This window comes from Tachypleus tridentatus, chromosome 13 (assembly GCF_004210375.1).
Source record: "Tachypleus tridentatus isolate NWPU-2018 chromosome 13, ASM421037v1, whole genome shotgun sequence".
In the NCBI taxonomy this organism is placed as follows: Eukaryota; Metazoa; Arthropoda; class Merostomata; order Xiphosura; family Limulidae; genus Tachypleus; species Tachypleus tridentatus.
In genome coordinates, this window is record NC_134837.1 from 265,818,790 (window position 1) to 265,841,515 (window position 22,726).

Below are 22,726 nucleotides of genomic sequence, written 5' to 3' on the forward strand. Positions count from 1 at the left end.
AAAGGCCTTGAGCTTGGCGTCTGTGGCAAAATTCTCATCAGTTTGATCAATAGTACTTTACCGTTTTCAGTTATGCTGGACATATCGTACTGTAGGTTGTATCTGTTTTCAAAAGCTTGCTCTCCAATCTTAAATCTGTATTTCACTTCTGTGGATCTCACCAATTAACATAGAACTGCAAGTATAACTTTTCTCTGGAAACATTTCTCTGGCAGAGTTTTTTGCACATTGTTGGCAGATGAGAATAGTTTTGTATCATTAGATTTCTTACAACTTTTATTTCCAATCACGGAAAGAACTAACAAAGTGAATAATCATCGTCCCAGCGCCATGTCTAACTACAACAGCGACTATCTTTCACACTTAAGTTTTTGGATGATCTGCGTCGTTTCTTCGGTGTCACAAAATCCAAGCGATCTTCAGAAGTATTGCTAGATATTTCATCTTCATAATTCTCCAATGGAATAGTACAATCAATTTTTTACTTCGTTTCTTTCTTCATACCTTTAATTTGCTGTACTGCTGGTTCTCTCCTGCTAGACCCAGCATGGCCAAGCGCGTTAAGGCGTGTGACTCGTAATCTGAGGGTCGCGGGTTTGTATCCGCGTCGCGCCAAACATGCTCGCCCATCCAGCCGTGGGGGCGTTATAATGTTACGTAAATCCCACTATTCGTTGGTAAAAGAGTAGCCCAAGAGTTGGCGGTGGGTGGTGATGACTAGCTGCCTTCCCTCTAGTCTTACACTGCTAAATTAGGGACGGCTAGCACAGATAGCCCTCGAGTAGCTTTGTGCTAAAATTCAAAAACAAACAAACTCTCCTGCTTTTCGTGCCATTTTGACCTCTGTGTCTAAATCATTGTTTTGACACTGACAGCGAGCGCATTTCCTACAAGTACTGTATGTAGGCACTTACAAACCCTTTTTTCTTTTTGTGTATTAATATTGCTTTATCAATACAAAATCAATACACTTACTCACTAAATATCAATACCTGTTTTGTAGCCAGTCATGGATTCGGTTTTCCCAAAGGGTGAAGCAATCACCTGCTTTTTGTCCAATCAGATTTTGGTAAAATCGTTAGCCAATAAACACACAATCCGTAATGTCTTGAAAATTACGTTCTGCAAAATCTTGGGTGTCTGACCCGTCGAAGCACTGTTAAAATGTAAAACATGCAAATTATATATATTAAAAACATATGTCTTAAAGCACGGACAGAAATCATAAAAATTTTATACAAAATAATAATTTTACGATAGCTTTTTTATTTCGTAATTTATCAAATTTCCAATGGAGTTAGTAGTTAGGAGCTTTAGGATATTTAATTTGCAACAGTTCTGATTCAAATTTTAACATTTCATATGACAATTATGAATGATAATATGTTCCATATGTACTCGGGAGTTTTGTTGTCGTTTTGTTTGGGTTAAAACTGTTATGATTTTCTGTTTAAACAGGAATGACCATTTTTAAAAACAAGGAAAACAAACAAACATAACCTAAGGATGCAGTTAATGAGTTATGAATCTTCATCGAGAGATTATAATTCTCCAGTATCTGTGATAACGTGTCATATCATTCCAGGATAAATTGGAAAGTTGTAAAAGTGAAAATTTGCATTTAGGTGTGAATAAAAGCCTCCTGGTAAAACAACGATAAGCCTATGAATTTACAACGCTAAAAAATCAAGGGTTCAATTCCCATCGCTTGATACAACAAATAATAAGATAGCCCACAGTGAAAACGCACACCCTAAATTTAAAAACATATAGCGCCCTCTATACCTTAGTGGCAATATGGATGTAAAATTAACGGTTATGAACTCGTAAATCTTCGTAGAATTTTATACTAATCAGTTAGTAATTGTTATACTATAGCAATATTTTAAAGTTATAAGGTGAACATTAATTAATATTTTCCCATTTCAATTCAAATTAATTAGAAAATTTGATATGAGTTAGCGTTTTAAAAACCAGAATTAGGAAAACATACGATGTTGTTAGTATTATTAACTTTAATTATATAGTATTATTAGTTACTGTTTATACAAATATTTCATATTTAATTACAAAAATAAGTTTGAACGATGTTACTACTAAATACTACTGTTACTAGGTGTACAAAATGTACCGTTTACGATCAAGCAGGTGGAAAAAAAATAGTTCAGTTTACTCAACAGCTTTCTGCCCTTGTACAATAGTAAACAATTCTATCTTGAAGTTTTTACAGCAAATCCTGAAAAAAATTAAATTCCTCATATTTTCTACTGATTGATGCATTAAAACATTTGACTAGTAAATTTGAAATTTATTTTTTGTAAATAATTTTGAATACCTTGGTTAGCAATGTAGTTACTGTTTGTTTTAGTGTATATGTGTAATAATTAATATTACTTAATCATATGTTTTGATGCTTAACTGACAAATTAGAATTAGACTGAAGAAATAAAATACATGTTGAAGGTGAGGCTTTGTTCTTATTACACACCAGCACTGAGAAATAACTTTAAATGCTTACTGAAGTGTATGTGTAGTAATGTTAGCAAGCAGTGGGAAGAGACACAGTGCTTTAGTGAAAGGTCAACTATTGGCTGGCTTGAAAAGGCAGCTCTTTACATCCACGTAAGTATTTTAATAAGAAGTTTTTGGAAAATACTTAAGAGATGAAATAGTGATTCTAAAGGTAATCATTAAAGGAAAGTAATTTTTGTGTTATCAAACAATGTAGAGAAATTTATTAGGTAAAGAATTGTGAGTGCAGTTATGATATGAGGAGTGAGTACTTGTGAAAGAATTGTATCATAATGAGTGTAAATATGTAGAACAAAAGCTATAAATATAGGTATGATAGTAAAATAGAAATTGGAACTTTATATAAATATTACATTGTGCCATAACTTGCCAGTATTTAAAATAGTGTTTTGAAGTACCAAATCAAGTTAATAAAAGAAAATTTAGAGCTAGAGATAATATATGTTATTATTTGTTATTGAATATGATTAAGTAGTATCTAAACTTATCAGATAATATATAAGGACATTCAGAAGAGTTAAAGGACATGGACTTTCAAAGCTGTTTTTTTTATACAGATAACATTATAAGAAACTATAGCCTTATACTGCTACCAATATCAGTAGCATTAAGTAATTAATAAAATACATTTGAAAGTGATACCAAAGAAATGACAAAATTTGGATTAATCCACCTAGGAAACTTTCTATCTTCTATTTATGGCTACTACATCAATTTTAAATATAGGTTCAGCTTTTATCATTACAATGTAATAAAAAAATTATTTTATTTATTTTATTTTATTTAGATAAAATTATTTTGTCAGGAGTTATACAAAAGTAAAGAGAAGCAACATCCTTAGAGGCTTTTTTTCAGTGTTGGAAAAATCCTTTATTTGTAAAATAACTTAGAAAATTCAGATCTTTTCTAATACAAGTTTCTCTGTTGTAATGTGAATTTCAAAGAATAATATCTAAAGAGAGTTATTGTTGTATGTGTAAATAGAGATTAATATATAGATTATCTTTGTAATTATACCAATGTTGTTTTATTTCTTTCAGTGGCCATATTGTGAAAAACGATGTTCTTACTGTAATTTTAACAAGTACATCAGGTTTGTTTTCTCTGCAGTTTTAAAACTTTTATTTGTTGAACGTGTCATAAGCTTCAATGTTTAAGGTGGACTGAGGTATTAATGTAATGTTTGTATAGCAACTAATGACATATTATGAGTTTGACTTAGTCCCAAAGTAATGAAATAAACTATCTCAACAAAATAATTTTTTTACCTAGAAGTTTTAAAAGTTATTTTTCCAATAACTTGTTGTTATACAAAATATTCTGTGTATTTCTTAAATTCTTTTTCTGACTTTATAAAGCTAGTATGACAGATATTGATAACAATGAATGTACAAGGTGAGATAAAACGTTGTTATAAACATGTAATATGTACATAATTTTCTCTTGCTGTGAGCTTACTACATCTGTCTGTTCTTTTATTATCAACATCCTTAAAGGTAAACAATTTTCATCTCTTGGTTAATTACTTTGCTTGAACCTTTGTATCTTTGTCACTTATTTCTGTGTTTCTCTTATTTACAGTAACCAAGTGAATCATGATCGTATGTGTAAATGTTTAGTCCAGGAGACTACAACCCTTGTGAGACTTAGCGGTGTAAAGAATATTGAGACAATATTTTTTGGAGGAGGTAAACACTCCAAATAGTACATTCACTAATTAGAAAGTAAACATATATCATGTACTAGGAGAAATGGTGTTGCACATATATTCTTTTCTGTGATTAGTAAATATATTTCTTGTGGAATTTTCTAAGTTAAACAAGTACTGTTTGAAACATAGCAGGGCAGAGATATACTAAGCAATGTTCAGCATAACTGTATAGTTATTTGCACCAAATAGAATGACAATGTCTGTATTACCACTGAGTGATGTTCAGCATAACTGTATAATTATTTACACCAAATAGAATGACAATGTCTGTATTACCACTGAGAGATGTTCAGCATAACTGTATAGTTATTTACACCAAATACAATGAAAATATCTGTATTACCACTGAGCAATGTTCAGTGTAACTGTATAATTATTTACACCAAATAGAATGAAAATGTCTGTATTACCACCGAGCAATGTTCAGCATATCTGTATAGTTATTTACATCAAATAGAATGAAAATATCTGTATTACCACTGAGCAATGTTCAGTGTAACTGTATAGTTATTTACACCAAATAGAATGAAAATGTCTGTATTACCACCGAGCAATGTTCAGTGTAACTGTATAGTTATTTACACCAAATAGAATGAAAATGTCTGTATTACCACCGAGCAATGTTCAGTGTAACTGTATAGTTATTTACACCAATAGAATGACAATGTCTGTATTACCACTGAGCAATGTTCAGTGTAACTGTATAGTTATTTACACCAAATAGAATGAAAATGTCTGTATTACCACCGAGCAATGTTCAGTGTAACTGTATAGTTATTTACACCAATAGAATGACAATGTCTGTATTACCACTGAGCGATGTTCAGCATAACTGTATAGTTATTTACACCAAATAGAATGGCAATGTCTGTATTACCACTGAGAGATGTTCAGCTTAACTGTATAGCTATTTACACCAAATACAATGACAATGTCTGTATTACCACTGTAAGTTTGATATGTTGTTGATGCCATCAGTTTCTATTCTTTTATTGGCAGCTGTGGTGAAGGGTAAAACTAAATCCCAATTTATATCATAAATACATGTAATGTGTTGCTTTTCATCTACTCTTCATTGGATTTCAAATTTAAACATTTTTGCTTGAGTGATTTTTGAAAAATCTAATGGTTAAAGATCTGGTGTTTGTTGAACTTAAAATGTTCATTTATTTGTTATTTTCTCTCTCAAAATTATCTGACTTTTTAATTTGAGTCAGTATACACCAGAGACAGGAAAAATTTGTAACTGTTTAAAGTTACACAGAAATAAGATGTTAAAAAAGAAATTAATGGAAACCATTCTGTGTCTTGCAAGGTGTTTATTAATTATATAGTTCCAACTATAATAACATTACCACTAAGTGATTCAGTTATTCAGTTTATATATATAAAGATATATGTTTGGTATTAATGTCTCTTATGTATGTATGTGAAATTCTAAGCTACACTGCAAAGTGTGAGAATAATTTATTTCCATTAGATACTCGAATGAACCATCAACATGCTTTAGATCCTGCAATGAACCATGAACATTCCATATTAAGAACAAACTTGAACAAACAAATAATGGTGAGGTATAAAAACTTGTCAAGTTAAAAGTAACTCATTGTAGTATCTTTACACACAAACACATCAGGCTACTGATGGTAACAGTCATCATCAGTCACACTCGCGAGTTGTTCAGATGATCAGACATTATCATGTTATTTGATAACTTACATTGTTCATTACCATGGAGTAGGCAATATAAATAGCACTTGCACTTCAACAGTACACAACATAAATAACACCTGTACTTCAACAGTAGACAACATAAATAACACCTGTACTTCAACAGTAGACAACATAAATAACACCTGTACTTCAACAGTAGACAACATAAATAACACTTACAACATAAATAACACTTGTACATCAACAGTAGACAACATAAATAACACTTGTACATCAACAGTAGACAACATAAATAACACTTGTACATCAACAGTAGACAACATAAATAACACTTGTACTTCAACAGTAGACAACATAAATAACACTTGTACATCAACAGTAGACAACATAAATAACACTTGTACATCAACAGTAGACAACATAAATAACACTTGTACTTCAACAGTAGACAACATAAATAACACTTGTACTTCAACAGTAGACAACATAAATAACACCTGTACTTCAACAGTAGACAACATAAATAACACTTGTACATAAACAGTAGACAACATAAATAACACTTGTACTTCAACAGTAGACAACATAAATAACACCTGTACTTCATCTGTAGATGACATAAGTAAGACTTGTACTTCAACATTAGATGTCAAACATAACAATACAGACTTACTATGTAACACCTTGGGTAACAGAAATAACACAAATTTCAACTTTATTATTAGCAGGAACAACAACATGTCTACAACATCCATACTGATAAGAAAAACATCAGACAAACGTAGCTCCTTATTTTTGTAAGAGAAATGAAAGTATCTTTGTCTATATAAAGTTAAAGACTTTAATAACAGATGTAATTAGATTTTCCCATATTTGAGTTACTGTGATAATTAGCACAAATGTATACTTTTAGTAGTTACAACTTGAATAGAAGTTCATGAAGTTATGAAACTCATAATTGTCTTTGACAGTTTTTCTTCCACACAACCATTTATTTTAGGAACTCCAAGCCTTGCTAAGCCTCGCACAATAGAAAGTGTTATAAGTTGTGTGAGAGACTTAGTAGCTGTACCTCATGACACTGAAGTTACCTTAGAATGCAATCCCACAACATTGGAAGCACAAAGGCTGAGGTATGTTATTTATTATTTGTAAGTGAATTCTTATGGTTAATTTAGATTGTTCTCAGTATAAACTATTTCTCTATAGTGTTTTGTGTGTGTGTATTTTTTTATATTCTAGTGTATCTAAAATACGACTCTTACAAGCTTGTGTGTTTCACGGACTATTTAAACACAAATATATCTATTTATGTTTCTCAGGGAGTTTAAGCTAGCTGGAATAAACAGGGTTTCTGTTGGAGTTCAGGTAAGTGCTATACAATAATTGTTTTATGAATAATAGGTACAGTTATTTTCAGTAGAGTGAATTTCAACTTTTTTTTAGGTATATAAACTAAATTAAATGCATTTATTTTTCAACGTGTACTAAAGATATCTGTTTATAAAGTTTGTGAAATAATAGAATATATTATTTAAGATGTTTTGAAGTCAGTAAATAAATTAGTTTTTAATTGTGGGTTGTAGTCCTAACATTCGAAACTATTGATTTCCTTTTATTTAGTTCACTAGCAGTTTATTGTATGTATATTTTGAACAGTTTAATATATTTCCTTTAGTACTTATTATGAATAATTAACTGAAACATTGGGTGAGATTATTTACTTTGAAACATAAAGGACCCAAGTGGTAATTAGTGTGATTAATTTTCATTTTATATTATGTTTTTTTGGGTAACACGTACATTGTTAGAGGTCCTCTAACTAAGGCATGGACTCATATATATTAGATGCATAAATTATGTAGAAAGTGTGTTAAGTAGCTGATGGAATCTACTAGGTTCCACCTGTAATTCTAGAATAAAGTTGTTCCTAAAGTGTGTTAAGTAGCTGATGGAATCTACCAGGTTCCACCTGTAATTCTAGAATGAAGTTGTTCCTAAAGTGTGTTAAGTAGCTGATGGAATCTACCAGGTTCCACCTGTAATTCTAGAATGAAGTTGTTCCTAAAGTGTCTTAAGTAGCTGATGGAATCTACCAGGTTCCACCTGTAATTCTAGAATGAAGTTGTTCCTAAAGTGTGTTAAGTAGCTGATGGAATCTACCAGGTTCCACCTGTAATTCTAGAATGAAGTTGTTCCTAAAGTGTGTTAAGTAGCTGATGGAATCTACCAGGTTCCACCTGTAATTCTAGAATGAAGTTGTTCCTAAGGTGTGTTAAGTAGCTGATGGAATCTACTAGGTTCCACCTGTAATTCTAGAATGAAGTTGTTCCTAAGGTGTGTTAAGTAGCTGATGGAATCTACTAGGTTCCACCTGTAATTCTAGAATGAAGTTCTTCCTGAAGTGTGTTAAGTAGCTGATGGAATCTACCAGGTTCCACCTGTAATTATAGAATGAAGTTGTTCCTAAAGTGTGTTAAGTAGCTGATGGAATCTACCAGGTTCCACCTGTAATTCTAGAATGAAGTTGTTCCAAAGGTGTGTTAAGTAGCTGATGGAATCTACTAGGTTCCACCTGTAATTCTAGAATGAAGTTGTTCCTAAGGTGTGTTAAGTAGCTGATGGAATCTACTAGGTTCCACCTGTAATTCTAGAATGAAGTTGTTCCTAAGGTGTGTTAAGTAGCTGATGGAATCTACTAGGTTCCACCTGTAATTCTAGAATGAAGTTGTTCCTAAGGTGTGTTAAGTAGCTGATGGAATCTACTAGGTTCCACCTGTAATTCTAGAATGAAGTTGTTCCTAAAGTGTGTTAAGTAGCTGATGGAATCTACCAGGTTCCACCTGTAATTCTAGAATGAAGTTGTTCCTAAAGTGTGTTAAGTAGCTGATGGAATCTACTAGGTTCCACCTGTAATTCTAGAATGAAGTTGTTACTGAAGTGTGTTAAGTAGCTGATGGAATCTACCAGGTTCCACCTGTAATTATAGAATGAAGTTGTTCCTAAAGTGTGTTAAGTAGCTGATGGAATCTACCAGGTTCCACCTGTAATTCTAGAATGAAGTTGTTCCTAAAGTGTGTTAAGTAGCTGATGGAATCTACCAGGTTCCACCTGTAATTCTAGAATGAAGTTGTTCCTAAAGTGTGTTAAGTAGCTGATGGAATCTACCAGGTTCCACCTGTAATTTTAGAATGAAGTTGTTCCTAAAGTGTGTTAAGTAGCTGATGGAATCTACCAGGTTCCACCTGTAATTCTAGAATGAAGTTGTTCCTAAAGTGTGTTAAGTAGCTGATGGAATCTACCAGGTTCCACCTGTAATTATAGAATGAAGTTGTTCCTAAAATGTGTTAAGTAGCTAATGGAATCTACCAGGTTCCACCTGTAATTCTAGAATGAATTTGTTCCTAAAGTGTGTTAAGTAGCTGATGGAATCTACCAGGTTCCACCTGTAATTCTAGAATGAAGTTGATCCTAAGGTGTGTTAAGTAGCTGATGGAATCTACCAAGTTCTACCTGTAATTCTAGAATGAAGTTGTTCCTAACGTGTGTTAAGTAGCTGATGGAATCTACCAGGTTCCACCTGTAATTCTAGAATGAAGTTGTTCCTAAAGTGTGTTAAGTAGCTAATGGAATCTACCAGGTTCCACTTGTAATTCTAGAATGAAGTTGTTCCTAAAGTGTGTTAAGTAGGTGATGGAATCTATCAGGTTCCACCTGTAATTCTAGAATGAAGTTGTTCCTAAAGTGTGTTAAGTAGCTGATGGAATCTACCAGGTTCTGCCTGTAATTCTAGAATGAAGTTGTTCCTAAAGTGTGTTAAGTAACTGATGGAATCTACCAGGTTCCACCTGTAATTCTAGAATGAAGTTGATCCTAAGGTGTGTTAAGTAGCTGATGGAATCTACCAAGTTCTACCTGTAATTCTAGAATGAAGTTGTTCCTAACGTGTGTTAAGTAGCTGATGGAATCTACCAGGTTCCACCTGTAATTCTAGAATGAAGTTGTTCCTAAAGTGTGTTAAGTAGCTAATGGAATCTACCAGGTTCTACCTGTAATTCTACAATGAAGTTGTTCCTAAAGTGTGTTAAGTAGGTGATGGAATCTATCAGGTTCCACCTGTAATTCTAGAATGAAGTTGTTCCTAAAGTGTGTTAAGTAGCTGATGGAATCTACCAGGTTCTGCCTGTAATTCTAGAATGAAGTTGTTCCTAAAGTGTGTTAAGTAACTGATGGAATCTACCAGGTTCCACCTGTAATTCTAGAATGAAGTTGTTTCTAAAGTGTGTTAAGTAGCTGATGGAATCTACCAGGTTCCACCTGTAATTATATAATGAAGTTGTTCGTAAAGTGTGTTAAGTAGCTAATGGAATCTACCAGGTTCCACCTGTAATTCTAGAATGAAGTTGTTCCTATAGTGTGTTAAGTAGCTGATGGAATCTACTAGGTTCCACCTGTAATTATAGAATGAAGTTGATCCTAAGGTGTGTTAAGTAGCTGATGGAATCTACCAGGTTCTACCTGTAATTCTACAATGAACTTGTTCCTAAAGTGTGTTAAGTAGCTGATGGAATCTACCAGGTTCTGCCTGTAATTCTAGAATGAAGTTGTTCCTAAAGTGTGTTAAGTAACTGATGGAATCTACCAGGTTCCACCTGTAATTCTAGAATGAAGTTGTTCCTAAAGTGTGTTAAGTAGCTGATGGAATCTACCAGGTTCCACCTGTAATTATATAATGAAGTTGTTCAGAAGTGTGTTAAGTAGCTAATGGAATCTACCAGGTTCCACCTGTAATTCTAGAATGAAGTTGTTCCTATAGTGTGTTAAGTAGCTGATGGAATCTACTAGGTTCCACCTGTAATTATAGAATGAAGTTGATCCTAAGGTGTGTTAAGTAGCTGATGGAATCTACCAGGTTCCACCTGTAATTCTAGAATGAAGTTGTTCCTAAAGTGTGTTAAGTAGCTGATGGAATCTATCAGGTTCCACCTGTAATTCTAGAATGAAGTTGTTCCTAAAGTGTGTTAAGTAGCTGATGGAATCTACCAGGTTCTGCCTGTAATTCTAGAATGAAGTTGTTCCTAAAGTGTGTTAAGTAACTGATGGAATCTACCAGGTTCCACCTGTAATTCTAGAATGAAGTTGTTCCTAAAGTGTGTTAAGTAGCTGATGGAATCTACCAGGTTCCACCTGTAATTATATAATGAAGTTGTTCGTAAAGTGTGTTAAGTAGCTAATGGAATCTACCAGGTTCCACCTGTAATTCTAGAATGAAGTTGTTCCTATAGTGTGTTAAGTAGCTGATGGAATCTACTAGGTTCCACCTGTAATTATAGAATGAAGTTGATCCTAAGGTGTGTTAAGTAGCTGATGGAATCTACCAGGTTCTACCTGTAATTCTACAATGAACTTGTTCCTAAAGTGTGTTAAGTAGCTGATGGAATCTACCAGGTTCTGCCTGTAATTCTAGAATGAAGTTGTTCCTAAAGTGTGTTAAGTAACTGATGGAATCTACCAGGTTCCACCTGTAATTCTAGAATGAAGTTGTTCCTAAAGTGTGTTAAGTAGCTGATGGAATCTACCAGGTTCCACCTGTAATTATATAATGAAGTTGTTCGTAAAGTGTGTTAAGTAGCTAATGGAATCTACCAGGTTCCACCTGTAATTCTAGAATGAAGTTGTTCCTATAGTGTGTTAAGTAGCTGATGGAATCTACTAGGTTCCACCTGTAATTATAGAATGAAGTTGATCCTAAGGTGTGTTAAGTAGCTGATGGAATCTACCAGGTTCCACCTGTAATTCTAGAATGAAGTTATTCCTAAAGTGTGTTAAGTAGCTGATGGAATCTACCAGGTTCCACCTGTAATTCTAGAATGAAGTTGTTCCTAAAGTGTGTTAAGTAGCTGATGGAATCTACTAGGTTCCACCTGTAATTCTAGAATGAAGTTGTTCCTAAAGTGTGTTAAGTAGCTGATGGAATCTACCAGGTTCCACCTGTAATTCTAGAATGAAGTTGTTCCTAAGGTGTGTTAAGTAGCTGATGGAATCTACTAGGTTCCACCTGTAATTCTAGAATTAAGTTGTTCCTAAAGTGTGTTAAGTAGCTGATGGAATCTACCAGGTTTCACCTGTAATTCTAGAATGAAGTTGTTCCTAAAGTGTGTTAAGTAGCTGATGGAATCTAACAGGTTCCACCTGTAATTATAGAATGAAGTTGTTCCTAAAGTGTGTTAAGTAGCTAATGGAATCTACCAGGTTCCACCTGTAATTCTAGAATGAAGTTGTTCCTAAAGTGTGTTAAGTAGCTGATGGAATCTACCAGGTTCCACTTGTAATTCTAGAATGAAGTTGTTCCTAAAGTGTGTTAAGTAGCTGATGGAATCTACCAGGTTTCATCTGTAATTCTAGAATGAAGTTGTTCCTAAGGTGTGTTAAGTAGCTGATGGAATCTACTAGGTTCCACCTGTAATTCTAGAATGAAGTTGTTCCTAAGGTGTGTTAAGTAGCTGATGGAATCTACTAGGTTCCACCTGTAATTCTAGAATGAAGTTGTTCCTAAAGTGTGTTAAGTAGCTGATGGAATCTACCAGGTTCCACCTGTTATTCTAGAATGAAGTTGTTCCTAAAGTGTGTTAAGTAGCTGATGGAATCTACTAGGTTCCACCTTTAATTCTAGAATGAAGTTGATCCTTCCAATATGACAGATGTTTATTAAACATTTATTGTCTGAAGTTTAGTTTTTGATGCATTTTTCTACCTATTTACAGGCCTTGAATGATAGAGATTTACTGCTGTTAGGTAGAAACCATTCAGTCAAAGAAGCTTTAAGAGTTATTGATGAAGCAAAAAATATTTATAGTGGAAGTACTTCGATTGATATTATCTTTGGACGTCCTTACCAAACTCAGTATGCATGGCAAGATGAACTTAAAAAGGTAGGTGCTTGTGTTTTTACTGTTAAAAAAGAGGGTTATTAAATAATGTTTTCTGTTAATGTAGGGAGTAAACTATTAATTTCTATGCAAATAAAATCAGCCAGCTGAAACATTATTGTATTTTTCCATTTTAGAATAATCTTTTGTAAGTAATTTTAAAGAAGCATTGATGTTTTTACTGAATTTAAAATGTTGATAAACTGCATCTATCTGGAGTGTAAGAAAAGATGACTTTCAGTTGTCGTGCTGACTTATCACTGCTTGAGCAAGATAAAACATTATCCAATTTTATATGCTAAGCCTACAGAAATAACATCAGATGTGGTGTAATCTAGCTCAGCCGTAAAGTTTTTTATTATATTTGAAACTTTTATAAATACACGTAATGTGTAATTAATCAGAACAGTGGATGACACTATACTGCGACTGATACTTAAAGAGTATTTTGTTCAGTAAAGTTGGCTTGAACACTGGATGACAGTACTGACACTGACCTGAATACTGAGTGACGTTACACTGACACTGACCCAAACACTGGGTAACATTCTCTGACACTGACCCAAACACTGAGTGATGTTATACTGACACTGACCCAAACACTGGGTGATGTTATACTGACACTGACCCAAACACTGGGTGATGTTATACTGACACTGACCCAAACACTGGGTGATGTTATACTGACATTGACCCAAACACTGGGTGACAGAATACTGATACTGATATAAACACTGGTTGCCGTTATACTGATAGTGATCTGAACACTGGGTGACATTACACTGACACTGACCCAAACACTGGGTAACATTCTCTGACACTGACCCAAACACTGAGTGATGTTATACTGACACTGACCCAAACACTGGGTGATGTTATACTGACACTGACCCAAACACTGGGTGATGTTATACTGACATTGACCCAAACACTGGGTGACAGAATACTGATACTGATATAAACACTGGTTGCCGTTATACTGATAGTGATCTGAACACTGGGTGACATTACACTGACACTGACCCAAACACTGGGTAACATTCTCTGACACTGACCCAAACACTGAGTGATGTTATACTGACACTGACCCAAACACTGGGTGATGTTATACTGACACTGACCCAAACACTGGGTGATGTTATACTGACATTGACCCAAACACTGGGTGACAGAATACTGATACTGATATAAACACTGGTTGCCGTTATACTGATAGTGATCTGAACACTGGGTGACATTACACTGACACTGACCCAAACACCAGGTGATGTTATACTGACATTGACCCAAACACTGGGTGACAGAATACTGATACTGATCTAAAAACCGGTTGCCGTTGTACTGATACTGATCTGAACACTGGGTGACATTATACTGATACTGATCTGAACACTGGGTGACATTATACTGATACTGACCTGAACACTGGGTGGCATTACACTGACCTGAACACTAAATGACAGAATACTGACACTGATCTGAACACTGGGTGACGTTATACTGACCTGAACACTAAATGACAGAATACTGACACTGATCGGAACACTGGGTGACGTTATACTGACCTGAACACTAAATAACAGAATACTGACACTGATCTGAACACTGGATGCATTATACTGATTCTGACCTGAACACTTGGTGGCATTACACTGACCTGAACACTAAATGGCAGAATACTGACACTGATCTGAACACTGGGTGACGTTATATTGATACTAACCCACACGCTACATGACACATTATTGACAGTGACCCAAACACTGGGTGACACTATGCCGACAATCATGCTTGTAGAATATTTTTGTAAATGTCTGTAGTTTTGGTCCTTGAAGTATTGTTAGAGTTTGTTTGTTAAAGATTTGGTTTTGTCTATTTTAGTTATTGGATATTTGTGATGACCATGTTTCACTCTACCAGCTAACTTTAGAAAGAGGAACATCCTTGTTTAAACTTGTCCATTGTGGAAAACTAGTAAGTTGTGGTTTTAAAAAGAGTTGTGTTTTTAATACTGAAGATTTAAATTTATCATCAGAAAACATAAACCAAATATAAAAGTAAGATAAATATAAGTATTACTCAGAAATTGTTTAAAAGTAACTTCTCAACAAAATGAACTACTTACGTAGTTTACAACTAAAACGTAAATTGTTTAAAAGTAACTTCTCAACAAAATGAACTACTTATGTAGTTTACAACTAAAACGTAAATTGTTTAAAAGTAACTTCTCAACAAAATGAACTACTTATGTAGTTTACAACTAAAACGTAATTTGCCAACGAATACAGTTCATTTAACATACTGATGTTAAGAGTGTGGAATGTAATAAAACAGAAACATAATTATTTGATTATATTAATTCATCAGTAGGGTACCTTCACAATTAGCAGTCTTTTTAGATATAATCTCTTGATATCAGGCCAACATAGGAATTGCACATGAACATTTTGATGTACTGTAAATGTCATCATTTAGTATTTTACTTAATTCTGTATAAACTTCAGTGAGACTTGATTACTGTTTTTGATGTGAAACTAAAAATATAAAATCCAGATGGGTGACAAATGTAACTATAAAAAAATTTTTTTTTGGTATTGTTTATTAGTTATAGTAGTTTCTAGGTCAAGATGATGGTTTTGTCATATTTGATGACAGGATAGCTTCTTTTGGATAGGACTCAGGTCATGTTTGATGAAGAGATAGCTTCTTTTGGATAGGACTAAGGTCATGTGTGATGAAGAGACAGCTTCTTTTGGATAGGACTAAGGTCATGTTTGATGAAGAGATAGCTTCTTTTGGATAGGACTAAGGTCATGTTTTATAAAGCGATAGCTTCTTTTGGATTGGACTTAAGTCATGTTTGATGAAGAAATATCTTCTACTGGATAGGACTAAGGTCATGTTTGATGAAGAGATATCTTCTACTGGATAGGACTAAGGTCATGTTTGATGAAGAGATTTCTTCTAGTGGATAGGACTGAGGTCATGTTTGATGAAGAGATATCTTCTACTGGATAGAACTAAGGTCATGTTTGATGAAGAGATATCTTCTACTGAATAGGACTAAGGTCATGTTTGATGAAGAGATTTCTTCTACTGAATAGGACTAAGGTCATGTTTGATGAAGAGATTTCTTCTAGTGGATAGGACCAAGGTCATGTTTGATGAAGAGATTTCTTCTAGTGGATAGGACTAAGGTCATGTTTGATGAAGAGATTTCTTCTAGTGGATAGGACTGAGGTCATGTTTGATGAAGAGATATCTTCTACTGGATAGGACTAAGGTCATGTTTGATGAAGAGATTTCTTCTAGTGGATAGGACTGAGGTCATGTTTGATGAAGAGATATCTTCTACTGGATAGAACTAAGGTCATGTTTGATGAAGAGATATCTTCTACTGAATAGGACTAAGGTCATGTTTGATGAAGAGATTTCTTCTACTGAATAGGACTAAGGTCATGTTTGATGAAGAGATTTCTTCTAGTGGATAGGACCAAGGTCATGTTTGATGAAGAGATTTCTTCTAGTGGATAGGACTAAGGTCATGTTTGATGAAGAGATTTCTTCTAGTGGATAGGACTGAGGTCATGTTTGATGAAGAGATATCTTCTACTGGATAGGACTAAGGTCATGTTTGATGAAGAGATTTCTTCTAGTGGATAGGACTGAGGTCATGTTTGATGAAGAGATATCTTCTACTGGATAGAACTAAGGTCATGTTTGATGAAGAGATATCTTCTACTGAATAGGACTAAGGTCATGTTTGATGAAGAGATTTCTTCTAGTGGATAGGACTAAGGTCATGTTTGATGAAGAGATTTCTTCTAGTGGATAGGACTGAGGTCATGTTTGATGAAGAGATATCTTCTACTGGATAGAACTAAGGTCATGTTTGATGAAGAGATATCTTCTAGTGGATAGGACTGAGGTCATGTTTGATGAAGAGATTTCTTCTAGTGGATAGGACTAAGGTCATGTTTGATGAAGAGATATCTTCTACTGGATAGAACTAAGGTCATGTTTGATGAAGAGATATCTTCTACTGGATAGGACTAAGGTCATGCTTGATGAAGAGATATCTTTGACTGAATAGGACTAAGGTCATGCTTGATGAAGATGTATCTTCTACTGGATAGGACTAAGGTCATGTTTGATGAAGATGTATCTTCTACTGGATAGGACTAAGGTCATGTTTGATGAAGAGATATCTTTTATCATTTGTTCATCTTCCAGCTCTGTTTCATTTGAGTTTGTAATCGAGAAATTCTATTGTTTTGTTTTTGAGAGGTACAGTTCTTATTATATGTTAAAAATAAAAATGTATTGAAATGAAATTAATAGCGCTACTGGCCAGATGTATACATACATAGATCATTAATATATCTCAATTTGGAAAAGTATTTTATTAAAATTTTTTCTGCAAGTGAATTACATAAAACTACAAGGCTCGTTTTGTATTTATGTTAACTCTGTCTCAGCCATCTTGACTTTATCCTTGCTATAAAATAATAAAAGTAAAAAATGAGCTAATGTTTGATTAGTTGTGCACCTTCCAGATTTATACTATAGATTACATGTTTTTGTGTTGTTTATATTACCAAATATAATGACTAAACAATTCAGTGAAGTATATTTTGATTTATTAGAGCATGCCTACTGATGCAGAAGTGGCAGATTTTTATGAAGTAGCAGTATCGGTAAGAATAGTTTTGTATAAGATTTAAACTTTTATAGTAATAATTAAATTATTATTTGGTGTATGCCAATTTTTTTTTGTATTCTGCAAAACATTACATAATTGATTTTTGTTTGTATTTATTGGTAACGGGTATTTTTTTTACTGTAGATGTTAACTGATGCAGGCTTCCAGAGGTATGAGGTGTCCAATTTTGCAAGAAACGTAAGTTTTGAACATCAATACATTTGAAGTAATACAACTTCATATTTTTTATTTACTATTTGTGTAAATAATTCCACATGGTTTAACTAGTAGAATTATTATGTTAATCCGATCTTTAACCCTCAACAGTATATCTTGTGGGTGTCAGGAACTAGCAGGTCTTCAGTCCGGCATCACTTTTGTATCCTGTTTTCTTACATTAATTATTAGTTTTAATTATTGGATGTGTACCAAGAAACAATACAATATTTTTAAGAGATAATCAGAATTTTTCTGTAACCGTTTTTGAAATACACATGTTGACATGTTTAAGTTCAACTTTTTTAGTAAGCGTTTATCAAACAGAAAAATATGGTGATACTTTCTTTATGTATCATAAATATCCAACTTGACAGACGATAGGAACAAATATCTTTTAGCATAGGAATAAAGTATGATTGGTAAACTAGGAATGTAAGTTCTTAGGTTAACTCTTGAAGCTTAAAGAATAACTTAAACATTAAACCATGTTGACATTTAACAATCTGTGATCCACATTATGTAGGTGTTTAATAGTATTCAGGTTTTATATTAAATGGACTATATTTCATGTTATCTAAGTGTTTAGCATACACATCTCGGTAGTTAACAATATCTAATGTACTCAATGTTTTATTTTTTAAGTACGTAAATGATTAATATTCTGTTTTTGTATCATCTGTGTGTTTAGTGTTTCATATTATCTAACGTTTTGTGTTTTACATCACTTAGATGTATAATATTTCACATTTTCAAATTCTAGGGAGCAGAAAGTATTCATAACAACAGTTACTGGAATGGAACACAGTATATTGGTATTGGTCCAGGTATACAGTAAAATTCATTTACAATAAACAGATGTGGGTATTATGTAAAGTTGAGTAACTTTGTGGTAGCAAAAAAAGTATGTATGACCAACAATATTGTATGAAAAGTTTGAATCTGAAATGTAACAGTAGAGACTCACTTATTTATGTCTGTTTTTATGGCATGATTATGTTTGCTATTTTTTGTAAATGTGAATAATTTCTTGAGTGTCAACAGGAAGCTTTTAAACTTCATTGAGGTTCATTATGTAAGACAATATTTAGACTTTCATGGAGGTTGAATGTCTTTGGCATGCTCAGAAACTTTGTGAAGGCCATGTGTTCACAGTATTGTTTAAAACTTCACAGAGATTAAGTTACCACAGCAACCTTTATAATTTTGTGAAGTTTAATTGTATTTGCCATTTGTTCAGAGTTTTCACATTACCCCAAAGATGTTAGTAATAACTATCTTTGCTGGTGAGAAATGTGGTTTGATTAGAGCTGTTATTTAAAAGTTTAACCCTGTGAAAGAGACTTTAGTGTCTCTGTAAATAAGATTCTAAATTGATTTTGTAAATGTCTTTATAAAACCAACTTTTCTTTTTAAATGGACAAATCTTCAATGGTTTACTTTATACATTCTTCAGGGAAGTAGGAAACAAACTGTGAGTGTTCATACTTCAGTTGGTTTAAGTAACAAATTATAGTCAGTTGTGTAGCATGCATTTTACATTATAAATTGTAAAGTTTCTTGTGGATATACTTGTACTGTTGAAAATATAATTTGTTTTCTGTAGCAAAAACGTGAGATGGTAAAATGAGTTAGTTCTTTTGACCTGTAGAAGACAATGTACACAGTTTTGTGTTGTAATGATATTTTGGTCACTACAGTAATTACGGGTGTAAAATTCTTTGTTCAAATATAATAAACATTCAAAACTTATTTATTTATATGTGAATTAATTTATTTTCTTACATTTGACATTTGAAATGTGTTAATTTATTTTGGAAGAAATAGTTAAATAAACCAGCTTTGTGGGCTTCTATGAAATGTGAAAAGTATTTGTAGAATTATTACGAGTTTGCACATATATCTGGAAGAGTCTGTCTGAACCAGTAAGATATTATTTAACATTTTAATACATAAGATGTATCGATTTGTTAGTTGTCGTTCATGTAACGACTACCTAATTAATATATCTTTTTGTTGAAAATACATTGTCATTTGGTTCATTAACCATTTGGTTATAAGTTATTTATAAAACTGTTGTATGGTTAGTACATTACACACTGCTTTTCATGTTATATTTAAAAAAATCTGTTTGCTTTGATCTAAATAAAAGCTTTTAATTTGATAAATTTAAATTACACTCGCTAATACTTATCTTTGTTTACAAAATGAAAATAATATTCTTTGCTACTGACTTTAATAAAATGGAATGCTTTACATGCCGAAGTGGTAATAGTTTTTACTGTAACGTACACATATTAACCGTGACAAAACTCAATTCTAAAATTTGTTTATTTTAAACTATTCTTGGGTAATATTTTGTTGAACTAAGTGAAGTATTCTACACTTGAGTGCCATAAATACTTGTTGTAGCTGAAATGTTGCAGGAGTATATATACAATAAAACTCATATAAATAAATACCTAAATCTTTAAAAATATTCATTTGTTTTGATCTCATACAGAAATCCTGTATACAAATGTTTCATTCAAATAAAAGAATTTTATTAATTGTAAAAGTAAATATATTTCCATAAAGTAGAAAGTATGGTTGTGGCCACTTTGAGCATAGTTTGGTATAAATGTTCTACATTTGTCATAACTGGTATACTGTAACTGTTTGATATTACAGTTTTATTTATGCTGTAACTGTTGGACATATGCTTTTGTTTTGGCTGTAACTGGTATACTGTAACTGTTTGATATTACAGTTTTACTTATGCTGTAACTGTTGGACATATGCTTTTGTTCGCTGTAACTGGTATACTGTAACTGTTTGATATTACAGTTTTATTTATGCTGTAACTGTTGGACATATGCTTTTGTTTCGGCTGTAACTGGTATACTGTAACTGTTTGATATTACAGTTTTACTTATGCTGTAACTGTTGGACATATGCTTTGTTTCGCTGTAACTGGTATACTGTAACTGTTTGATATTACAGTTTTATTTATGCTGTAACTGTTGGACATATGCTTTTGTTTCTGCTGTAACTGGTATACTGTAACTGTTTGATATTACAGTTTTACTTATGCTGTAACTGTTGGACATATGCTTTTGTTTCGGCTGTAACTGGTATACTGTAACTGTTTGATATTACAGTTTTATTTATGCTGTAACTGTTGGACATATGCTTTTGTTTCGGCTGTAACTGGTATACTGTAACTGTTTGATATTACTGTTTTATTTATGCTGTAACTGTTGGACATATGCTTTTGTTTCGGCTGTAACTGGTATACTGTAACTGTTTGATATTACTGTTTTATTTATGCTGTAACTGTTGGACATATGCTTTTGTTTCGGCTGTAACTGGTATACTGTAACTGTTTGATATTACAGTTTTACTTATGCTGTAACTGTTGGACATATGCTTTTGTTTCGCTGTAACTGGTATACTGTAACTGTTTGATATTACAGTTTTATTTATGCTGTAACTGTTGGACATATGCTTTTGTTTCGCTGTAACTGGTATACTGTAACTGTTTGATATTACAGTTTATTTATGCTGTAACTGTTGGACATATGCTTTTGTTTCGCTGTAACTGGTATACTGTAACTGTTTGATATTACAGTTTTATTTATGCTGTAACTGTTGGACATATGCTTTTGTTTCGCTGTAACTGGTATACTGTAACTGTTTGATATTACAGTTTTATTTATGCTGTAACTGTTGGACATATGCTTTTGTTTCGGCTGTAACTGGTATACTGTAACTGTTTGATATTACAGTTTTATTTATGCTGTAACTGTTGGACATATGCTTTTGTTTCGGCTGTAACTGGTATTCTGTAACTGTTTGATATTACAGTTTTATTTTTGCCAGTACCAGACACATGTAGAATGTGTTTTTTAACTCTGACTTTAGAGAAAGATTTTTTTTTTCATCTGTATAATTAACAGAAAGTTATTAATCACCAAATATCTTTCTTTATAATCTTGAGTATCAAAAGTAATGAAGGTAGGGTTTATTGAGTGTGTACATGAATGTCTAATTGTAAGTATAATATCAAGAGACGTTGTAGTGTGCCATGCAGCCAAAACAACCTGCTGGACATAGTGGTAATAGTTTACCAATTTTTCACTTTATTTAGTTAGGACTGTGGTAATCCAAACTATCACGTATTTTCAGTGTATGTGCTTTACTAAACACTTACTTCATATACCAGACTTCAAACTAATTAATTAAGAAATATGCAAGACATAAAATTTAAAATTTTTGTTAAATATTCTATTTCTTTCTTCACACAAAAAATATGAATTTTTTTAACATAGAAAAACATACTTCATAAATAGTGTTGAATATGGTACACTGATAGATCTTTACAACCAACAGGTACAGATTTGGTCTAAATGTGATCTATATGTGCATAGTTATTCAACAAAAACACTCAATTTTGACTAAAATCTTTGCTTACGTCAATGTAAAAGTCACATGAGCTATTAGTTTAACATTTTTGCTACAGTTTCACCTAAGAGTAAATGTGCACCAGTTTTAGCTTTTTATCATCTGAATTAAATACAGTTGGCATAGTGTAGGGAAACTATAGGATGAAAGGACTTGCAGATAAATAAGTATTAGTTAGGTCGAACAAACTAGATAAGCAGTTTCCAGCTTAAGTTTTCAAAAGAATCATACCAGTTAGATAGTTATTGTTGATTATTAATTACCAACTTTTTGAACAAAAAATTTGCTAACCTTTATGTAATTTTACCTAATTGCAGAGCATTTACTGTCACATGGTATTAACTTAAGCAACTAGCATAATTAATAATGTTTGGTACAATTGTACCAAGTGCTTGCAGATGATAACAAGAAACTGTTAATCCAAATTCCATGGTTTTACTATAAAGAAAGTTATTAACAGTGTCTCAGAGATGAAGAAAATACCATATATTTTAAAGAATCAGAAGGATCCGTCCTGAA

General features: G+C 32.8%; 1 protein-coding gene across 9 annotated transcripts in view; it reads left to right on the top strand.

Moving 5' to 3' along the window:
• Window positions 1-1,777: 1,777 nt before the first annotated feature.
• Window positions 1,778-22,726, top strand: part of LOC143236914 (radical S-adenosyl methionine domain-containing protein 1, mitochondrial-like) — a 30,190-nt gene continuing 9,241 nt past the window's right edge. For 7 of the 9 annotated variants that reach the window (XR_013019796.1, XR_013019797.1, XR_013019793.1 and 4 more), the window contains exons 1-10: window positions 1,778-2,622; window positions 3,573-3,625; window positions 4,114-4,220; window positions 6,918-7,050; window positions 7,240-7,285; window positions 12,682-12,849; window positions 14,728-14,820; window positions 17,493-17,543; window positions 17,693-17,746; window positions 18,528-18,591. Coding sequence is in view for 4 of the 9 variants with exons in the window: in XM_076475591.1 (XP_076331706.1) it covers window positions 2,455-2,622; window positions 3,573-3,625; window positions 4,114-4,220; window positions 6,918-7,050; window positions 7,240-7,285; window positions 12,682-12,849; window positions 14,728-14,820; window positions 17,493-17,543; window positions 17,693-17,746; window positions 18,528-18,591 (937 nt within the window). In the remaining 5 variants the exon portion in view is untranslated. The remainder of the gene's footprint in view (window positions 2,623-3,572; window positions 3,626-4,113; window positions 4,221-6,917; window positions 7,051-7,239; window positions 7,286-12,681; window positions 12,850-14,727; window positions 14,821-17,492; window positions 17,544-17,692; window positions 17,747-18,527; window positions 18,592-22,726) is intronic. The other 2 variants (XM_076475593.1, XM_076475590.1) reach the window with 2 other exon arrangements.